Source organism: Grammomys surdaster, unplaced genomic scaffold (genome assembly GCF_004785775.1).
Source record: "Grammomys surdaster isolate TR1022 unplaced genomic scaffold, NIH_TR_1.0 126121, whole genome shotgun sequence".
Classification (NCBI taxonomy): domain Eukaryota; kingdom Metazoa; phylum Chordata; class Mammalia; order Rodentia; family Muridae; genus Grammomys; species Grammomys surdaster.
In genome coordinates this window covers 241,999-265,386 of record NW_021620929.1, presented here as the reverse complement: position 1 = coordinate 265,386, position 23,388 = coordinate 241,999, and the positions used below count along the sequence as shown (strand labels likewise).

General features: G+C 44.6%; 1 protein-coding gene across 3 annotated transcripts in view; it reads right to left on the bottom strand.

The window, feature by feature from the left end:
• Positions 1-22,979, bottom strand: part of Axin1 (axin 1) — a 55,333-nt gene extending 32,354 nt beyond the window's left edge. Inside the window, exons 1-2 of one of the 3 annotated variants that reach the window (XM_028756515.1) lie at positions 22,881-22,979; positions 16,525-17,483 (exon numbers count right to left, since the gene is read on the bottom strand). In XM_028756515.1, the coding sequence (XP_028612348.1) occupies positions 16,525-17,417 (893 nt within the window). In that variant the 5' untranslated portion in view covers positions 17,418-17,483; positions 22,881-22,979. Of the gene's footprint in view, positions 1-16,524; positions 17,484-21,060; positions 21,147-22,880 lie in introns of those variants that run through there. The other 2 variants (XM_028756516.1, XM_028756517.1) reach the window with 2 other exon arrangements.
• Positions 22,980-23,388: the final 409 nt, after the last annotated feature.

Genomic DNA, 23,388 nt, shown 5'->3' with positions numbered 1-23,388 from the left:
TACCATGTGCGTGTGCGCGTGCACACACACACACTCCTACTGAAAACATGAGTAGTGGATGATACAGATTTTAATCCCACTATTGAACTAAAAACTAGACTATGTACTAAGAAAAATCTAGAGGAATCCATATGATGTTGTCTCTGGGTGGCAGACAGACATCTCTGTTAACCAAGCTTTCTCTTTTCTGCAGCAAATCTGTCTATTCCATGTATCTCTTAATATCAAAGTGAAAACTATGGGCTAATGGATGCAAAGAAGAATCTGAAGTGAGAAAGCTCTACAAAACTACACATAGGACTTGCTAGTCAGGGCTCAAAAGCAGTCAGGTCCTAAACTAGGGACCCCTTTCTTTTCTGCTTGTACCTGAGTGACTGCACAGCTTCTAGCACTTTCTTCAAGGTCCTTACCTGAGAGCCTGGATTCATATAAATGGTTTCAGAATACTTCTGTTAAGTCACAAATCTGATAAAGAAACACTCTATCTGATGTAGTGAGATTTAAATAGTAGGATTAAATAAATGGAATAGGTGAGTGTTGATATAAACTTGTAATCTCAGCTCATAAGAGGCTGAGGTAGGAGGATAGCAAACCTTGTCTTAAGAGGGGGAAAGTGTCATGTAATATATAATGATATGATATAATATTTGTTGTTTGGCAATGTCAGCCCCTCACTCTAGCCATGACCTGACCTAATAAGCAGTTACTTCAGAGGACTGTCAGTTCCAAAGAAATGCCAATTCTCCTTCACAAACTCAAGATGGTCAAATAAGCACTGTAAAGGAGCAAACACCAAAGAGCTTCAACTTTGGAACACATGCAGATGCTGTGTCCATCCCTTTTTTCCTTTTTTCTTGTTTTATTTTTAAGGCAGGGCCTCACTATGTAGACCTGGCTAGATTAGAACTCACTATGTAGAACAGGCTGGCTTTGAACTTACAGGGATCCATCTGTATCTGCCTCCCAACTGCTGGGACTAAAGACGCATGTTACCACACCCAGCTTTCATCCAGTCTTATGCTTTTTTGGGATATATAGAGAGATCTGTATCTACCATGAATACAAAGAGCCATGAAGGACTTTCAGATGTGGTGGTTCCTTCATCTAGCATACTCACTTTAAGGAAGCGTGTGTGTGTGTGTGTGTGTGTGTGTGTGTGTGTGTGTGTGGTGTAAAATACAACTTGTTAAAACTATAAACATTTTGCATTTATGAACTTAGGATGCCTATTTATAGGCACTAGGAAGATGGTTCAGTGTAAAAAGCTTGGCATTTAAGTAACTGAGTTCAGATCTCCATGTAAGAAATTTAGAAAGAGGGGAGAGGGAAATGGAGAGATGGCTCAGTGGTTAAAAGTGCTCACTATTTATTTTTTTTTTTGGTTTTTTCGAGACAAGATTTCTCTGTGTAGCCCTGGCTGTCCTGGAACTCACTCTGTAGACCAGGCTGTCCTTGAACTCTCGAACTCAGAAATCTGCCTGCCTCTGCCTCCCAAGTGCTGAGATTAAAGGTGTGTGCCACCACCACCCGGCTGGTGCTCACTATTCTTGAAGAGAACCTGAGTTTGGTTTTCAGCATCCACATGGCAGCACAAAACCAATCCCATTTGAGGGAAATAGAACAACCTCTTTTGATCTTCAATGGCTTCTGTACACATATAGTATATATACATACACTCAAAAGTGCCTTGAGTCAGCTTAGGTTCAGACATAAATAAGAAACCTTAGACCTTCCCTAGCTTCTGCTAATCTAGCTATACCCTTTTACCCAAGCTGCTGATTTAGCTTACCTCTCACCTAAACTAGAAGTTTAAAATAGAAAATTATTAACAGCCAAGCTTGTCTTACAGATATGACAAAGTCATGTGTCTGATAAGCTTTAAAATAAACAGAATGTAAAACAGAGATGAATCCTTCCATGTTCTGTTGAAAACTATATGTAGGTGGCAGAGGGAAAGAAAAGACATAGATGACATTAAGATGTACTCTCCTGACTAGCCAACGAGGAAAAAGAGGAAAGAACCTCTGTTTAGGGGTATAAAAACCCCACTCTGAGCTGACACTGACACCTAACTTTGCAAAGTTTTAAAACTGCCTTGCTTTTACTAAGGTATTCCTCACACCTGATAGGACATGTCAGGTAAATGGGATATACCCCCTGGCCCCACCCTGGTCCCCACAATCCTAGTGCACGGGAAGTAGAGCAAGCATTAACAGAATCAGCAAATAATGGGTTCACAGTGAAAAAAAACCTCACAGAGAAAAACCTGCAATACTATGAGAGAACACTAACAACAATGAAAACAGGCAAAGACGCCCTCAGGGTAAGGTAGGCATGTAGCTCAGTGGTAGTCTACCTACCTTGAGTAAGGCCCTAGATTCAATACCCAACACCTTAAAGAAAACAAGAGAGCCAACAGTGATAGCTGACACTTGTCAATACCAATATGAGCACTCAGGAGGTGGAAGCAGGAGGATCTCTGTTAAGTATAAGGCCAGCCTGGACCATACCTCAAGTCCTAGGTTAATCTGGGATACACAGCAATACCATAGCCACATTAAGGGTCACCAGTTTAGTTCATCTTCAGCATAAAGGCATAACGCACTTGAGAGACATGCCACCCAATTAAATCCTAGCCAACTAGGCTCCGCAAAGTGTGTTTGACAACTGTATACAAGAACAGCAACTAATATCATACATACTACTAACCCAATACCCAGTAGTACCATAGCACTCAACCAACCATGTATTACCACAGAATAGAGCATAGCACACCATATCACAGTATCTCAGGAACACAGCATCCAGGACCACCCATACTGCTGACACCATGCACCTCATACCACAAAGACTGAACATCATACACACCACCAAGCACCAAGGCAACATAGCACCTAGTACTATAGTACTCATAATCACAAGATGCCTAAGGGATAACTCTTTCAGTTAGAGTAGAAACACAGAAGGCTTTGGGAAACATGTTCAGGAAAAACTAGTTTATCACTCATGTATCACAATGTATAGCATACTTCAAGTTGGTAACGATTCGTGCAGCTGCTAGAAAAATGGCTCAGTAGTTACAAGTACTTGTTCTTGCAAATAAAATCTAGGGGCTGGAGAGATGGCTCAACAGTTAAGAGCATTGATTACTCTTCCAGAGGTCCTGCGATGAATCCCCAGCAACCAAATGGCAGCTCAAAACCATCTGTAATAGTATCCGATGCCCCTTTTTGGTATGTCTGAAGACAGCAACAGTGTACTCACATAGATAAAATAAATAAATCTTAAAAAGTGATTTGACCACTGGGGAACAGGAACGCAAACATAGAGGACTTATTTCAGACTGACCATGAAGAAACTTACAGAACATGCCAACCGCAGTCTAAATAAAGAGACTTCAAGTAATTTCAAGAGAACTCACCTGGAAGAGGGGCGGGGCGAAGGGGAGCAGGGGTCAGTGGCACCATAACTGAAAATATCATTCAGTGGAGCCCATTTATACTTGGAACAGAAAGGACACTCTGTACGTCAGTACCTTCTAATAGAACTTTTGAATAGAATTTTCTATAGAGTATCCAAATAAACAACCATTAGGTTTTTATCCAAAATGTTTCATCCAATTGTAAATAACCATAGTAGCATGTTTAGAAATTCTTCAGAGTTAATGGACTTTAACATAACTGTATCTTCTATCTTAACCTCAATTCAGTCTCTTGATAGATGAACCAAATATAAACAGTTCAGCCAATAGCCAGGTAGCACAGCTTTATCAACAGAACAAGAACATGAGACGTCTTAGCCATGGTTGAACAATGTTTTAATGATTCATAATAAACAGCGGGTCTGTTAATCTTTGTTATCATTGCTGGAATATAGTTTATCTCCCAAGGGAAAGGCTAGCAAATTTAAGAGTCACAGGCTTTAAGGATTATGCAAAGAAATAAAAAAAAATCCTCCAGTTTAGAAACTACAAGAGCCAGTATTATCTTGATCAATGTAGTTTTTGATTGTGTGAGCTAGTTATTGCTACATAAATTTGTAATATATCCTGTTTTTATTTTTTCCAAGAACATAATGTTAATGTGCTTTGTTTTTATTTTACGTGTATGGGTGTTTTGCCTGCATATATGTTTGTGTACTAGTTGTGAGCCTGGTGACCATGAAGACCAGAAAAGAGAATTGGATGCCCCAGAAATGGAGTTACAGGGGTTGTGAGCTACTATTAGAGTGATGGAAAGGAAGCTGGATCCTCCAATCACTGAGTCCTCTCTCCAGACTCATGCCAGTATGTTTAATGTCAGAATATACATTTTGTAAGGGCTAGAGAGATGACGGCTCCACAGTTAAAGAGTGCTGCTCTTACAGAAGATTCACGCACGGTTCCCGGAACCCATAGTCAACAGCTCATGACTGCCTGGAACTCTAGCTCCAAAGATTATTGGACCCTCTCTGGCCTCAACAGGCTCCTATACTCATTTAACATTAACTGACAGATACATACCCATAAATAAAAAGATATCTTTTTAAAAAAAATCTATATATTAATAGATATATATATTATAAACATGTACTTTTTTCAAGTACTGGATGCCTTACTTTTATCGTTATTTATTTAGAGACAGCTCTCACTAAGTAGACCAAGTTGGTCTTAAACTCACAAAGATCGACCTGCCTCTGCTTCCCTAGGGTGGGGATTAAAGGTATATACCACTCACTACCTTACAAGTTAATTCTTTAAATTATTTGTTCGTTCGCTTGTTTTTGTTTGTTTGTTTGTTTGTTTGTTTTGAGACAGGGTTTCTCTGTGTAGCCCTGGCTATCCGGGAAGTCATTCTGTAGACCAAGCCTCGAAATCAGAGACCTGCCTCTGTCTCCCGTGTGCTGGGATCAAAAGCATGTGCCACCAATGCCCATCTAATTCTTTTATTTTTTAAACTTAAAAAGATATTTAAGGGTTTTTTATATATAAATATTGTGTATTATTTAAATAAATATGTATATAAAAATAAATATATGTATAAATAAATCAGGAAGAAAAACCCTAAAATCATACTAAAAGAAACCAAACAAAAACACAAAACAAATGCATCTTTTTATTTATTTATTTTATTTATTTATATGAGTACACTGTCCCTATCTTCAGACACACCAGAAGAGAGTATAAGATCCCATTACAGATGGTTGTGAGCCACTATGTGGTTGCTGGGAATTGAACTCTTAGCCTCTAGAAGAGCAGCTAGTGCTCTTTAACTGTTGAGCCATCTCTCCAGCCCTCATTTTTGCCTTTCTGAGATAGGGGTCTCACTCTGTTGACTAGGCTGGTCTTAACCTGGAAGCCCTCATCCTTCCAAGTACTAGGATGACATTAAAGTTATAAACCATCATGCTTAAGTATCCTTTATTTTATTTCATATATATGGCTATTTTGCCTGCATGTATGTCTGAGCACCATGTGCATGTCTGAGAAATAGAGAAAGAAGCCCATGTAGCCAACGGTACAGAAGAATATGCCTGGAGAACTAGCCCTGATGAAGGATGGCAGAGGGAAACAGCGCTCTATAGAGATACATCAATGTGCCCAGCAGACTAGAGTTAGTAGCAATTTGGAGAAAAATCAATGCCACCACTACCACCATTACTGCTGCTGCCGCCACGCTGGGGGTTGGGTAGGGGGGTGAAGAAAACATTTATAGTACTTAAAAGGGCACAGAGCTCAGAAGAGGCCCACAGTAGTCAGAACTTCCCTGCCTGACAGGAGATGAGGACACCTTCACCCAGCTAGAGACATGCAGCATAGGGCTGACCACTGCCCAACCAAACAAGGGCTGCACTCACTTTCTAGACTTATCAATGACTTATAGAAGGCTGGGACTGGGGTATAGCGATGGGGAAGACTAGGGCTTTGACTCAAGCACTAAATGTCTAGCTTCACAGAAAGATGGTTAAATGGTAACAGGCTGTCTATGTTTAATGTTAAGATGGTTGCCTATCCCACAGAAGGGATTCAAGAGACATCCTGAATGTTCCACAGATCACATATTTTTTGGAATTCATAACTCAAGGGTTATATGACGCACGTGGTATGTTCTTACTGGTGAGACACAGTGAGCAAAGCAAAGCTAGTTTCCTCCCATACAAAGGCACAGATCCTTAGATTAGACAGGGCTGAAGGAAGAACTGTCAGTGTCAGACTAACTAGCTTTCCACCAACTCCCACAACTCAGCCACAAGCAAGAGCTGAAGGGTAAAATAAAATATATGAATTCTGGATTGTAGAAAGATTGGCAAAGCCAGAAGGCACAGACCAAACTTGAATTCTCATGACCAACTAGCATACTGACACAAAGACACAGGCGGAGTCACCAGGCATCTGACCTACAGGTACAGCTTAATTTCAAGAGACCACACTGATGCCACAATGAAATATACACATATAAGAAACCTGTGCCAAATATATAAATCCTGCTCTTTTCAAACACTGCTGTAAGAGCCCAAGAAGTATAGTACACAGAGACAGCTACCATAAAGTGTTCAGTCTTGTCTTGCCTGCAAGTGCTTCCCATTCATAAACCCACCAAACCAGTACTAGGTACCACCAGCATCACACAGCCTGGGTGCTCAGGACTGAGCTGATCCCAATCCTTTTGTCCGATCCCCTACCCATAGTATTTCATGGATGCCATGGAGTTCTGTCGGACTGTGGAGTTTTGCATGACTATTGCAGCAAAGGCCACCTTTTGACAGGCATGTACAGATAGAACAGTGGGCAAATTAGGGTCCACAAGAAATCTCTGCAGCATTGGTAGAAAGGATAGTGTATTTAAGATTTACTCTAATGGGGCTGAAGAGACGGCTAGTGGTTACGAGCACAGCCTACTCATCATACAAAGGACCCCGGTTCAATTCCCTGCACTCACGCAGTAGCTTACGCAGTAGGACCAGGGCTGCAGCTAAACTGATGTAGGTGGCTGAGTAGGGTTGGGCTACTGCAAAGACCAAGGTGGGACAGAGGAAGGAAGACCTAGTGTTAGGATTCTCAATATGTCATCCACCATCACCCAAGTAGGGGCTGAAACCCACAGGAATCTGGTAGGAATCTCCCACATACTATCTATGGCTTCTCTACAACATCCTCATTCTGCAGAATACTTACAAAAAAGTAAAAAGCACAGCAGGAAGGTAGTCAATTTCACAAACTATAGCCTGTGAACTTATTAAACTAGGGTTTCTTCTTCTTTCCCTTTCTTTCTTTCTCCTTCCTTCCTTCCTTCCTTCCTTCCTTCCTTCCTTCCTTCCTTCCTTTCTTTCTTTCTTTCTTTCTTTCTTTCTTTCTTTCTCCTTTTGGTTTTGATACAGCATTTTTTCTGTGTGGCCCTGGCTGTTTTGGAACTTGCTTTGTAGACCAGGCTTCCCTTGAACTCATGCAGATCTGCCTGCCTCTAGTGCTGAGATGGACCAAAGGCATATGCCACCAAATCAGGCTTAAGCTGGGGTTTCTAAATTCACTGTGAACCTAACTCTTTCATATTATTAATTTATTTGTGGAGATGTGTAAATATGTGGGGGTGTGTACCCCAGTGTGTTTGCAGATATCAGAAAACTTGTGAAAGTCATTTCTCTCTTTTCATTAAGTAGATCCCAGGAATCGAACTCAGATCCTCAGGCTCAGAGCCAGGCTCTTTTAAACTACTGAGTCATCTCACCAGCCCCAAACAAAACTTTCTTTCTCCTCTTTAGAGCAGGCTCTCTCATCCAGAGGATGATGACCCACACCTTTAATCCCAGCATTCAGGGGTCGGAGACAGGTAGATCTCTGAGACTTCAAGGATAGCATGGTCTACAGAGCTCCAATTAGTTTCAGGACAATCAGGGTTCTGTCATACAGAGAATCCCTGTCTCAAAACTAAAAAAATAAAAAATAAAAGACAGACAGGATCTCTCTATGTAAACCAGGCTAGCCTTGAACTCAGGGATTCTTTTGCCATTGCTGGGATTAAAGGTGTGAGTACTTCAAAACAACTTAAAGGGAAAAGGTAGCTCTACTTAGTTCAGAAATAATTTTTGTATTTTTCACTGGATATTCACAAACAAAAAATATTTCTTGAGAGCTGCTGAGATGACTCAGTGAGTAAAAGTGCTTGTTGAACAAGCCTGGCAATCTGAGTTCAATCTCTGGGATCCACTTGTGGTGGTTTGAATAGGCTTGCTCATGTGTTTGAACGCTTGGCCCACCTGGAATGGCACTACTAGGAGGTGTGGCCTTGTTGGAGAGGGTGTATCACTGGTAGAGGTGGGCTTTGAGGTCTCCTAGGTTTTATGTTCCTGTCCCATGTGGAACCAGACCCTCCTGGCTGCAAGCAGAAGATAATCTCCTTCTCTTGCCTTCAGATTAAGATGGAGAACTCTCAGATTGTTCTCTAGCACCATGTCAGCCTGCACACTGCCATGCTTCTCACCATGATGATAATGGACTGAACCAGTGAATCTGTAAGCCGGTCCCAATTAAATATTTTCTTTTATAAGAGTTACCTTGTTCGCCGGGCGGTGGTGGCGCACGCCTTTAATCCCAGCACTCGGGAGGCAGAGGCAGGCGGATTTCTGAGTTCGAGGCCAGCCTGGTCTACAGAGTGAGTTCCAGGACAGCCCGGGCTATACAGAGAAACCCTGTCTCGAAAAACCAAAAAAAAAAAAAAAAAAGAGTTACCTTGTTCATAGTGTGTATCTGTAAGCCAGCCCCAATTAAATATTTTCCTTTATAAGAATTACCCTGTTCATGGTGTGTCTTCATAGCAATGAAACCCTGAGACACCACACAAGGCCAAAAGAATGGACTCCACAAAGTTGTTCTCTGACATAACATACACACACACACACACCATAGTATGTGTGCATTCACACACAAATAATAATATACAAAATTGGGAGAAAGTGGGGAAAAGAATAGCTCCGCAGTTAATAGAATGTACTGCTCTTGTAGAAGACCAAAGTTTGATCCTCAGCATCCATGTTGGGCACCTCAACAGCTTGTAATTCCATCTCTCTCAGGAATATATATTTCTGGCCTCAGTGGGTCCCTGTGTGTGTGTGTGTATACTTGAAAGCATGCATGTATATCTTCATGTGTGCACGCATGCACACACATATACACACTTAAAAAAATAATCTTTAAAATTTCTCAAGCTGTATGTGATGATTCACACCTGTAATCCCAGTACTTAAGAGGTAGAGGCAGGAAAACCGGGAGTTTAAAGTAATCCTTAACTACAGAACAGGTTTGAAGACAATCTGGACTACTTAATACAATGTTTTGTTTTAAAAACTTTTTGGATCAGGGAGCTAAAGAAAAGGCTCAGTGGTTATGAGTACTGGCTGCTCTTCCAGAGGACCCAGGTTCAATTACTGTGCCAGTAACCACATGGCAGTTCATAACTGTCTCTAGGTCCAGGGGATCTGACAACATCACACTAATGCACATAAAATTAAATAAATTATTAAAAAAAATTTTTGGCCGGGCAGTGGTGGTGCACGCCTTTAATCCCAGCACTTGGGAGGCAGTGGCAGGCTGATTTCTGAGTTCGAGGCCAGCCTGGTCTACAGAGTGAGTTCCAGGGCAGCCAGGGCTACACAGAGAAACCTTGTCTCGAAAAACCAAAAAAAAAAAAAAAAGCTAAGAGAAAAAATAAAGTTGTTAGAGCTTGCTTGTTAGAGCTTTGCTCTATCCACCAACTATGTCTGTCTTAAGGTTTTACTGCTGTGAACAGACACCATGACCAAGGACAACATTTAACTGGGGCTGGCTTATAGGTTTAGAGAGGTTCAGTCCATTATCATCAAGGTAAAAGCATGGCAGCATCTAGGCAGGCTTGGTGCAGGAGGAGCTGAGAGTTCTACATCTTCATCAGAAGGAAGCCAGGAACAGACTGAGTATCCTCAGCCAGCTAGGAAGAATATCTCCAAGCCCACCCCACAGTGACACACTTCTTCCAACAAGGCCATACCTTCTAACAGTGCCACTCCCTGGGACAAGCATATGCAAACTATCACAGTGCATATGCAAAATGGTTAGAGCTTGCTCACTAGAGCTTTGCTCTATCCATCAAGTCTGTGTGTGTACATAATATATATAAATGTGTATATATGTGCATATGTAAATGGTTAGAGCTTGCTCACTACAACTTTGCTCTATCCATCAACTATGTGTATGCATGTATGTATATAAAATGGTTAGAGCTTGTTCACTAGAGCTTTGCTCTATTCGCCCAAAGCGTCAATGTGTATCTATCTGTCTGTTAGTCTGTCAGTCTGTCTGAATGTATACATATAAAGTTGTTAGAGCTTGCTTACTGGAGCTTGCTTGTAGGAGCCTGATGTGTTTCAGCCACTAAGTTTGTATGTGTAAGCGTATGAATTTTTTCTCTTTTCTTTCTCACTGTCCTCCAAACAGTTTAAAGAATTGGAGTTTCTTGCCAGTCACAGAGATTAGCAGCCCCAGGTAATTAGGTCTTGCTCCATGGTAGCACTACCAGGGCTGACCCCCACCCCCACCCTAACAGCTATTAGCACCAACCCCAATTGGTTTAACCCTTTGGTTGTAGAAGCTGGCCTTCGACGTGTACAGAGCAAGTTCCAGGACTGCCAAGGATATACAGAGAAACTGTCACAAAAATGTATTTTCTTTTTTTGTTGTTGTTTACTTAAGCCATCACCAGAAACACTCAATAAATCAGACAGACAGGCTTAATAGTTCCTCTAGGAAGACAGCTGGAGAATAAAGCTAGTTACCATGTCTACAAGATCCTCTTGTTTTCTAAGTGGAGAGGGGTGTGGCAGGAACCCAGCTACACTACACTGCTCTTGCTGACAACATTGTCTGAAGTCCTCTCCTTGTCAATAGCAGCAGCAACCAAACCTGACCAGGCGTATACCACTGTGTTGGCCTCAGAAAGATATTAGGAAAAGATCCAGGAGACTCCATGTACAGGGAAGGACACAGCTAGCAAGAATGGTTAAGAGTAGCAAACATAAACGTAAGAGATCATTTCAGAAGCTAAGGGTTAAAACCAGCAGTCAAGCAGCATGAAGGGCTTACTTCAGACCTGATCATTAAGACTTGTCAAGACACCCAACCAAAATCAAATGATACTTGGATCACCAACCAAGCAGAGTAAAACCCAAATCTGCCAGTTAGTGTATCACAATCCCTGGGCCCGAGTGCCAAACCACTCAGCAAACAGCCAGGGTCCTGCTAATACATGTCTGTTAAAACTCTGGGGCTACACAGCAGGTACATCAGGCTTATAACCAATTATTATTCTAGTTCCATGAAATCCAGGGCCCCCTTCTGGCCTCCAAGCATACCTTCCTCCATGTAATACACATTGGTACACCTATGCCCACAAACTCAAAAAAAATAAGTCTAAAAATGAAAATAAAAACAATAAAAAAACCCACCATTTATGACATTCAAGCCTTGGGGAAATAGATCATTAGGTAAAGGAGCTGACTTAGCTGCCAAGCCTGCCAATCTGCGTTCAAACCCTAGGATTCACATGGTAGAAGGAAAGAACAGACTCTTGCAAGTTGTCCTCTGACCTTCCCATGTGCTCTGTACTACATGCACATATATACAAACACAAGTTAAAAAAAGACAAACTGTGGGTAGTGTGGGTATGGAGGCACTCTTCTAATCCCAGTATTTGGGAAACGGAGATAGGACTGCTGTGTTAAAGACCAGTGTGAGCTAAGAGTAAGACCCCATCTGAAGAAGAAAAAAGGGATCCAATGTGGTGACACACACCTTTAATCCCAGAACTGGGGAAGAGCCAAGTAGATTTCTGTGAGTTCAAGGCCAACCTGGTCTACCTAGTGAGCTCTAGGTTGGCCAAGCATACAAGGCGAGTGAGTCCCTGTAAAAGAAAGGGAGGGAGGAAGGAAAGGAAACATAAAGCAAAAAATGTCTGGGAAGATGATCCAGGGTTAAGAGCCCATAACTGAAGTTCAGTTCCCAGCACCCAAGTAAGGTGGCTCATAGAACTTCCTGTAACTCCATCTCCAGAATTTCCGATTCCCTCTTCCGACTTTGTAGGCACTGTGCTCCTCTCCATAAACACACACAAGTGAACAAATAAATCTTTAAAAAAAAAATTTTCCCCAGGTTTTCAAGACAGGGTTTCTGTGTAGCCTTGGCTATCCTAGAACCTACTCTCAAGACCAGAGTGGGTTCACAGAGATTCACCTGCCTCTGTTTCCACTGCCCAGTGCTACCAGCGCCTGGCTAGATCTTAAAATTTCAAAAAGCAACAAAAGAGGTCAGATGTGGTGACATGCCTAAAAACTCAAGGTTTGGGAGGTAGAGACAGAAGAGAAAGAAGTTGAGGACCAGCCTTCGCTACACAGCAAGTTCTGACCTTGTCTTCAAAACAGTTAGTGGTTGCACATATCTTTGATCTCAAGCACTCTCGAGGCAAAGCCAGGCACATTTCTGTAAGTTCAAGGCCAGCCTGATCTATACAGTTAGCTCTGGGATAGCTACGGCTACACAAAGAAACCCTGTCTCAAAACACAAAACAAGACAAAAAGGGGGGTGGGGCAGATACTCACATGAAAAGATGCTGCATGAGAATAATGAAAGCAAAAACCAATCAAGAATAGTATGTCTTCTTTTCATGTGAGACTATCATGCCTTTTTAGATCTGACCGACTTCTCAAATCATCTATGTGAAAACCACCATGCACATGCATTAACACAAGAGGACAGCAATGGCAAGAACAGCCAAGGCAGAACAGCCACCAACAAGAGCACAGCAGAGCACCCAAACCACAGAGACACCAAACAAGAAAGCCAGTGACTCAAGTCTGTTGGTATCATCTATACTGCATCTGGCTCTTTGTATCTTCTTCTTCTTCTTTTTTTTTTTTTTTTTGATTTGGTTTTTTCGAGACAGGGTTTCTCTGTGTAGCCCTGGCTGTCCTGGAACTCACCCTGTAGACCAGGCTAGCCTCGAACTCTCGAACTCAGAAATCCACCTGCCTCTGCCTCCCAAGCGCTGGAATTAAAGCCGTGCGCCACCACCGCCTGGCTCTTTGCATCTTCTTAACATGCCATTCACAGTAAAGTTATCACCCAGGAAGATTTAGTTCCAGGGCCTCCTTCCTAGTGAACACTTGATAGTCATCTAGTCAGCATCAACTTCTTTTCTCAATTCCCATCAGCCCCAATCTTCTTTTAGAGGACTCCTCCCCCACTACTTGTCCCACTACTGGGGAATAGCCATGCTGTCTGGCTTTCCTTACAGGATGGCTCTACTTAGCTTAAGTGCAATAGCACATTGTCAAGCTCTAAGTCAGTGGTTCTCAATCTTCCTAACCTGCGACCTCATGTTGTTGTATTGGCTCCAACTATAAAATTATCTCTGCTGCCACTTAACTGTAATCTTGCTATTGTTATGAGTCATAATGTAAATATTTGTATTTTCTGGACATCTTAGGTGACCCCTGTGAAGAGGTCATTTAACAAAAAGAGTCACGACCCACAACTTGACAAGTTGAGAATGCTTTAAGCATTCAAGTATCGGCAGGACATAGCAGCAAAATTGCTCCCCACTATGAGCCAATGAAGAACCTTCCTTCACTGGTGTGGGAAAGTCTAGTAAAGAAGGGTAGTTAAGAGCACAAGTTCACAGAGGCAGCCACCTCACCTCCACCACAAAGGACCCAACCAAGTGGGTTGTCAAAAAAAAGCAGGTTCATTAAACTGTAAAGAAAAGTTGCCGGGCAGTGGCGGTGCATGCCTTTAATCCCAGCACTTGGGAGGCAGAGGCAGGTGGATTTCTGAGTTCGAGGCCAGCCTGGTCTACAGAGAGAGTTCCAGGACATCCAGGGCTACACAGAGAAACCCTGTCTTGGAAAAAAAAAAAAAGAAAAAGAAAAAGAAAAAAAAGAAAAAAAGAAAAGTGTTAGTCAGGTGTGGTAGCACACACCTTTAGTCCTAACAGTCAGGAGGCAGAAGCAGAGGAGGAATCTCTGAGAGTTTGAGGCTTACCTGGTCTACAAAGAGTACTAAATTTGCCAGGGCTAAACAGTGAGACCCTGTCTCAAAAAGAAAAAAGGAGGAAGAGAAGAAGAGGAGGAAAGAAGAAAAAGAAAAAAAAGGTGTTGGATTTCTGATCAAAGCACATGAAACACTTACCAACTGAGTCAAAAATTAATCCCAGTAGACTGGATTTTCTTTCTCCCAACCTAGTGCTTCCTAACTACATCCCACTGCCTGACAGGCAGAACATATTCAAATAAGAAAGTTGGGGAGAGGGGATAAATGATTGGCAAGCACTTGCCCCTAATGCATGAGGTCTTGAATAGGATCATTAACACTGAAAACAAAAAACACGGAAAAAAAGCCAACAAAAGACATGTTGGAAATGAGGTGTGATGGAAATTGCCCATAACCTCAGCATGTGGAAGGCAGAAGTAATTCAAGGTCATCCTCAGCTACACAGCAAATCAGATGGCTATAAGAGATCCTGTGTCAAAGCCAGGCGGTGGTGGCACACGCCTTTAATCTCAGCACTTGGGAGGCAGAGGCAGGCAGATTTCTGAGTTCGAGGCTAGCCTGGTCTACAGAGTGAGTTCCAGGACAGCCAGGACTACACAGAGAAACCCTGTCTCGAAAAACAAAACAAAACAAAACAAAAAAAGAACAAGTATTAATTCTGTAGTTTTGTAAGTGACCAATTTTGATTTCTTTGTGGTCACAGTAAGCTTAAAGAACAGCCTTAGTCCATCCGTGTCCATGTATGAACTGTTCCCACTCCCCAGGATTTCTCTGTATAGCCCTGGTTGTCCTGGAACTAGCTCAATAAATTAGGCTGGCCTTGAATTCAGAGATCCGCCTGCCTCTGCTCCCCAGAGTGCTAGGATTAAAGGTGTGTGCCAACACTTCTGACTACTGCTTTTCTTTATAGTTCAATGAACCTCCTTTCTTGAGGACTCACTTGACTTAATCCCTAAGCCATTACACCCAGCTCAGTCCTGGTTCTAAACATCAACTATCTCAACATCTGGAAATGGTTTTCAGGTTGGGAACAATGGTAAGTTAGGTCTCTCTAACCATCAGCTCTGGGGAAATAAACAAGAAAACACAAACTCTGCTCACAAGTGCAACAAGCACCAACCCAGCCAACCAAGCCTCCTGTAACCACGATGATACTGAATTTAAAAAACAGTAAAGCTTGGTCTGGCAAGACAACTCAGCAGGTAAAGGGGTCTGTCACCAAGACTAATGACCGCATTCAATCCCTAGAACTCACAGGATAAGAATGTCTTCTATAAGTAGTTCTTTTACCACACATAAGCTACGTATGAGCCTGAGGGAAGTGCCTCCCCCACCCCACCATAAAAGGTGGATGCACATGGACACACACACATACCACAAGTAAGTGTAAAAAAACTTTTTTTTATAGAGAAAGGTGATGAAACAAGTTTCAAAGTCATGATCATTTCTGGAGAGCACTGCTGCACTGCTCTTCAAGCTGCATATGTCAGAACAGACAATCAGAGTACCTTCCGCTGATCACACCATGAAGGGAAAAGGTCCAATTCTGGAACTCCAAGCACGGCCATCAGGAGTTTTCTGAACGAACACTCCAACAACTGACTACACAGAAACTGCCTCACTACTGTCTTCATCCTTCAGAAAAAATCCAAAATACTGATTGAAAAATTAGCAAGGGGGGAGAGGGAACTGGAGTGATGGCTTAGACCTGCTGCCCTTCTGGAGGGCAGCACCTACATGGTGGCTCACAGCCATCTGTCAACTCCAGTCTCAGGGGATCTGACACAGTCTTCTGACTTCTGTGGGTAGTAGGCACATACATTCACACACACATACATACAAAACACATAAAATATACATAAAAAATTAAATGAGTCTAAAATAAAAATAAAGTAATTAGAATTCTCTATGCATCTGAATGTATTTCTCTCTCATTATTAAGGGTTAGGGTCCTTCTATGCAAGAAGACATGAATTTTGTGCTCAAGGGTAAAGTTTAAACATTATGATTTCTAAGAATTCCCATGCTTCTAATAATTCACAAAGCCATATGTCTGTAATTCACAAAGCCCTATATTTAGTAGCACATGTGTTACTAAAGAGAGAACTCAGAGTTTCCTGCATGCTGTGTAGAACTCTACAAAGCCTCGACATCTTTTCATTTTGAATCTCTACAAATTGTTCAGACTGACACACAATTTTTCCATTCTCCTGCCTCAGCTTCTCAAGTAGGTGGGATTACACCTGGCAAGTCTTGTTTGTTGCATTCTCAATGCTACAAAATATAAGACGGTATCTAGTGACAAGTATGAAAGTAAGTAGGAAATAGAACCACAATTCAGCAGGAGCAGCAGCAGTAGCAGAGATTTCAGCTGGAGTTAAAAACAAGGCCACCTGTTACCAATACCTTTCTCTTGCTCCTTTGCCAGGTCTCCGAGCTGTGTACAGAAAATGGACACCCTGTGCCGAACTCACCTGAGCTCTCTGCCTTCGTTGTACCGTCTACTTGAGTGGGCCCTCGGGGCAGCAGTCTCCAATAGCAGCTTCTGGGTGAGCCTGTTGGGGGGGACAGGGTCTCGGCCATCATCCTCATCTGCATCTTGGTCACATTTCCATTCTTCATCTTCATTCAAGGTGGGCAGATATCCAGACATGCCCTTCCCTGTCCCAGACCCTGAGCTCTGGTCACTGCAGACCTTCGGACTCTCTGAGCCTGTCCTTGTGTACTCCAAATAAATGTCAGACTTTAGGAAGGAAGGGTAGGTATTCTCCTCCATGGTGGACTGGATTTCCGTCTGTGCCTGGTCAAACATGGCAGGATCGATCTGCTGCTTCATGACACAGTCCTTTATGAAGCTCTTAGTGGCTGGCTTCGTTTGTCTGGACACAATGCCATTGCTATCCAGGATGTACTTTCGGTAGATAGCTCTTGCAAGCTTCAGCCTCTTTTCCTCATTTGAGTCACAGGGCTCAAGCTTCCTGAAGCCACTGCAGGCAAACCAGAAGTCCAGCAGGTCGGCACAGCCCTCCTGTTTCAGGAAAGTCCTGAACAGGCTGATCCCATCTTGGTCATCCAGTAAGGAATGCAGTGACTCAGCCCACCTCAAGTATGGTGGGGTGGGGGAGGCACTGCCCTCAGGCTCATATCCCAGATCCAGATCTGAACGTCTTGGGGTGGCTGTTGAGGTCTCATTTTTAATGCTGGTACCTTTCCCAGAGCAGAAAATGTGGTTGACAGGCCTCGAATCAGTAGATACCAGTTCTCCCTCTTCTCCAGGCACTGGGGGCCGGGGGGCATCTTCGGTGAAACTTGCTCCGAGGTCCAAAGGGAAACCCTGCTCCTGGACATTCATTTTGGGACTCTGCATCAGTGAACAATGAGCGCTGCACCCTAATACCTCAGTACTTACAGCTCCCAAGGGAATCAATCTCTCCTGTTAAAACCATTAAGAGGACAAGGATTAGGAAAGGTGGACTATGGAAACACCAGAGGTTCTCTTGAGATGTGCAGGGATGCCCTCCCATTCCCACATGGAGCAAAGACTCAGTGCAGACTTCTAGCAGAGACATATTTTGGCCACAATTTTTGCTCTATTATTAAGGCAATTTCTGAAACTTTTACAAGAATGCCTCTCACACTAAGTGAAAGCCTGGATCATGGAAGACATCTCTCCTTCAAGGGATGTCTTCAATGGTAAGGCCTGAAGATCACCTATCCTGGCTGAAGAAATGAATGTCAGAGGGACAGAAAAGCTAAAAAAAAAAGCAAGGGTGCCTCTGTCCCCAGCCACAAGCATCAGTGCGCTGCTCCCTCATACATGGGACAATCACCTTATTTGCCCCAGTGACACTCAGAAACAAAGAGGCACACTACAGATCCTCACATAGTCAGGTATATGACAAGTTTAACAGTCTCTGTGTTTCCTGTCTATTCTATTACTTTTCATACTTGGCATGTCTCATGAGCAACCACACAGCAAGATGTCCTTCCAGCTCTCAACAGCTAAGAGATCAAGTGATCTCAGGCTGGCTACCTGCCACACTTTGGACCAGTGATGGAAGGACACAGTCCACATTCAGAGGTATCTGTGCATTATCAACACAGACAACTTTAGAGATTCAGAAAGCTGTACTTGGCTGCTAATTTCTCTCTGACAGCATATGGTGACTTTGGAAAGACAGAAAAAAAAAATCAGTTACAAGTACAAGTATGCTTTTCAATTATGAAGCATACAGGAAATATGGTTTAGCTCCACCAATGAAAACCTTACCACCTATACTCTTAGAGATTAAGAACTATAGTTTTTGTTGCTATGCAGGGTGTGCAAAAGGGACCAAATTTGTTCAGATTTGGACAGGAACCGCTGCTATGATCTTTGGTCCTTTTTAATACATCCCACAGACCTCCAGCAGTGCCTCTCAACATATCCAAGGGAGAGGAGATAGCAACACAGCCCCAAATGGGCCCAGCTAAAAGTGAGCTAGAGAGAAGCATATGTCAGGGTCAGATAACTGGAACAAAATAAATCCAAAAAACAAAAGACAGGCATGGTGGTTCATGACTGTAATCTCAGCACTCAGGAGGCAGAGGCAAGAAGAGGATCATCCTAAGTCAAGGCTAGCCTGAGCTATAAAATGAGAACCTGTCTCAATAAGTAAATAAAGCCAGTGGCACAAATCTATAATCCCAGCACTTGGAAAAATGAGGGAGAATTCAAATTCAAGACCTGATCAAGAGTTGAGGGTCAGCCGGATGGTGGATGGTCCCAGCCTTTGGGAGGCAGAGGGAGGTGGATCTCTGAGTTTAAGGCCAGCCTGATCTACAGAGCAGCCAGAGTTCCAGAACTATAGAGAGAAAACTTGTCTCAAAAATAAAACAAACAAAAGAGTTCAAGGCCATTGGCTGGGGACCCAGCTCAGATGGTAGAGTGTTACCTAGCAAGCCTGAGGCCTGGGTCTCATGCCCAGATCCCCAACACTGCATAAAACTGAGAGTGGTGATGCACATCTCTGTATAGAGGTAGAGGCAGAAGGATGAGGAGTTCAAGGTTATTCTTGGCTACATGAGTTGGAGGGCAGTCTAGGGTATAAGAGATCCAGTCACAAAACAAAAACCAACATGATACACATCAACAGCCAAAAAGGCAGTGGCTGTCCTTGGTCACCATTCTACAGTGCTGAGCCCTGACTTCCACGAAATCCATCTTTTGCTCATTCTCACACAATAAACACTTTACCAGCTAACAATGCTGATGGTTAGATTACTAATGGCTCTAAGGAAGAGGCATGAATTATGACATTTCTGCAGCTAATGACTTCTTAGGTAAGCTCTAATCTCAGCCTCAGCAGGACCAGCCTGTTTAAGGTCACAGGCCCTATGACTGTGGTCTCCTGCTGCTCATGGACCTCCCCCGTACCTCTCTTTAGCTTCAGTCACTTTCTGTGAGTTCTGTCTGCAAGCGGTAGGCACCTTGGACATCTGAAACACCACACCAGCCCATCATGTCTACCATGCTCTCTTCTAGGATATCATCACAGGAAAAGGGGCCTGTCCTCCTGGCCACCTATTCCTGAACATGAACATCCCCACAAATTACTAACACTGAAACAGCCCAATTTCCAATAATCTCTGGGCTCCCACAAAGGACACCTAACATTTAAGGCACACAGAAATACCACACATAAAGCAACTATCATAGTTCAGTAAGAGTCCAAAGCCCATAGCACAAAATCTAGTCTCAAGTCTGCAGCCAACACCTATAAAGGGACGCTATCAAGGTAATACACAAGTCTGATATATATAAAATTCCCTCTGACACTGTCAAAACACACAACCTTGGGTGTATTTGTATATATTGCTTATACTCAAGTATAACTTCCAAGCTTATGATTTAGGTTGAATGTGGAAAATATGACTAGCATTTTACTAACAAGCCATTGATTAGATTCTTAAAAGGTCAAGGCTCTCATTTCATATCTAGTCCTGTTCCCCATCACATAAAGTCTTAACAGACAATATAGCCCACTTTGTTTCTCTGGAAAATGTAGGACAAGTCAATACTGCTGAAAAAATCAAACAAAATCCCTGTGCTTCATATACTTTCTCGACCCTGAAGTGAAGCTCTAAACCTGAAACCAACTAGTACTGCCTCTCTCAGATAAAGTCAGACCCCATGTTCTCCAAAACAGGCTGTGAGTAAAGGAACAAACATGTCAGAGTCAAAGGGAGGAGTACACACGAAATGAGAACTCTTTACAAGTTATCTTGAAGATGGGCTGAGAAAAATCCTTAATTGTTTTTTTTTTCTTTCTGTTTTATTTATGCCCAACTAAAAGTGTGTGCTCCGGGTTTTGGTTTCGGGGATTTTGTTTTGTTTAGGGAGAGAGTTAAGTAAGGCAATGAACACCAGGACAAGCGAGTATCTGGCAAACCAAGCCACCTCATAGAGTGCCCTCCTTGGATTGCTCTTATTCGTTTTCTTAGGGATCAGGGGATGACGCGAAGGGAGGACACACACATAGTCTAGCACCAGCAACTCCTCAGCACCAACTCACATCCTAAGCGTGTGCCAGACCCATGAACAAGTACACTACACTCAGCAGACATACACCCAACTGTAGATCATTCTTAGGATCCTTGGTTTTCCTTACTCCCTTGTACTGTTCACACAGGCCTTTGCTTCATGCCCTACTATCATTCCTTCCCTGGCACATCGGCCCCCCCAAAGCCCTTCTCCCCATATGTCTAGCATACCATGCAGTCCCCACGTCTCTACTCATACAGCGGAGCCTGCCACCTCTCCTGCTCAACGTCCCCTTGGAGCTCTGGTCTCCCTGCGCCGGGCACAACCTCGCACATCGCGGGCCACGCTCCGACACGCCTCCCGCCCGCAACTCGCGCGCCCCTCTCTTCCGGGTCCGCGTACGCCGGCCTAGCGCGGCCTACTCCCGCAGCCCCGGGCAGCAGGCCTCCGCGCCACAGGAGCGCGCCCGCCGGCTCCCACTACTCACCAGCGCGCGGCGGCTGTGGAGGCGCGGCCCGGGGCCTGGCTCCGGGCCCGGCGAGGCCCATGCGATCAGCGGCGGCTCAGCGGGCGGGCCACGACGGGGGCGCGGCCCTGGGAGGCCCCCATCGCGGCGGCGGCGACGGCTCGGCGACCCGTGGCCCGAAGGCGGCGCGAGGCAGGCCGCAGAGCGCCGCTAAGACCCTCTGTTCACTCTCACCAGCCCTCTCTGGAAGGAGGCTCCTGCCCGACCCCAGCAGGCTCCTGCGGCAGCGGCGGCAGCGGCGGCGGCGGCGGCGGCCGCAACGGCCGCAAGCGCTTCCCTGAGCCGGGAGCCTGAGCCCAGAGCCCTAAAGCCCAGGCCCGAGCGCCCCCGCCGGCGCCGCCCGGAAGTGCGGGGGCGGAGCCGTGGTGTGGGGCGGGACTACTGCGGAGGCTGGGTCTTGGTGTGGAGGCAGAACCACGGTGTGGGCGGAGCTTCTAACTTGGGGTGGGGTGGGAGGCTGAGGACGAGAAGAGTAAGGGGCAGGGTCTTGAGCGAGAGGCGGGGCTGCGGCGTACTCAGGATTGGAAAGAAACAACTGCTGTGGTGGAGGCGGGGCGTGAACTAGGAGCAACGCCGGAACCTAGTAGCGGAGGATGCCCAATGGGGCAGCGACTACTGCTCATCCCGAAAGGTGGCATGGGAAACAGACCTGAGCGCGCTTAACAGCCACGGCCGTCACCGAACCCTAGGCAGTACACTGAAGGCAGACCACTCATGTCTGGTCTCAAACGTTACTCTGAGAGGGCTTCTGGATATCCGGACGCCCTCCACACAAACACACACATAACACATATACTGTCTCCAAGACATCTCTTCCTGAGTCTGCAAGCGCAACGAGCCAACTCTACGTTGCGCCACCACAGGCTTATGGACACGAGGTCACAGCATCAGGAACATAGTAGTCCAGCTCTCTACTTGGCAGGCCTCAACCCTCAGTCAGCCACATCCCAAGGAGAAGGATGTGAACACAAGGAATTAAAGCACTTAAGAATGCCATCTACCAGACAAATCAGGACCCCGGAGCACTGCCCCTGACACCTCTCAGGTAGTCCATTTTGCAAACAAGAGGTTGCAACCTAGGCTCAGTTCACACCCACCCAGGCCTCACCTTGGCCAGAGGACTCCTGGTACCCACATTCTTTCAGAGCCTCTCCTGTTATCTTTCCATACCACCCTATCCTGGCTGCACCTGCACTTGCTTTTATACTGCCCATCTACATGCTTTTATACTGCTGCTTCTAATGCCACTACCATGTTTTTATTCTGGACCTTGTTCTCCCTCATTGCTTGGTCCCTTATCCTTCATGGCTCCCAGGCAAAAGCAGTAGGACTCTGAACCCATAGGCCATCTTTCACCCAGCTGCCTGAGATGATCCTAACCCTGCCACCTGTCTCTTGAAAGGACTTAGCACAGTGCTGAGGCCCAGGATTGCTATGTATAGAGAAGGAAGCACTTGAACTATAGCTACTAGAGTGGCTTAGCCTGCCAAATTCCCCTCCTAGACCGATCACTGAGCCTCAGGGCTGGGGCTGCAGTATAGACAATGCTAAGCCAACATAGCCTCACTCAAATCCCAGGACAGGTTTCACATTCACATCTGTCCAGCTGATAGAGCCCCAGGTCCCAGGGCCTCTGGGCACTGGAGACTCCTTAGCAGCCTCCGTCCCAGACCATTCAGCCTCATATCATTAGAAGAAACAATCATGGCCACTGAGTGAGCAGTAGATAGCCTTGGCCATGGGCTTCCTCCCCACTCCCAAACCCGGGTCCCAACGCTTGCCTTGATTCTGTAGAGCTGCTGCTGCGGCCAGGCCAGGCTCTCGGGATCAAGTCCACGTCCATCCTCCTGCTAGCCCACGGTGGTAGGTATCCCCAAGCCCTGGGACCAGAGTAGGACCCTCGGGCCTCCAGCTCCTCCGGACCCCTGCCCTGCAGGGATAGGAAGGGAATCAGGAAGCCTGGAGGAAATGCAACAGCCTGCTAAGGAGGGCTGTGGGGGTGTGGTGGGGGAGAAATTATAGATAGGGGGCGAAAGGGGTAAATTATGAAGACCTTGAGGGAGTTTCTGCAATGAGGGGAAGGTAAAGGACAGCACTTGGGAGCCTTGCTTCTAAGAGATAGGGGCCTTAAAATTCAAACGCAATGCCCTTTGCTCCACCCAGAGTTGCCATTAGCAGCTTTAACTTAATCTTCATGGCATTTGGTCAGGTTTCTTGCCAGGAATCGAAGAGTTTTAAAAACCCAAACTCATGAGCAGAAATTTTTTCCAATGTAGACATAGAAATACT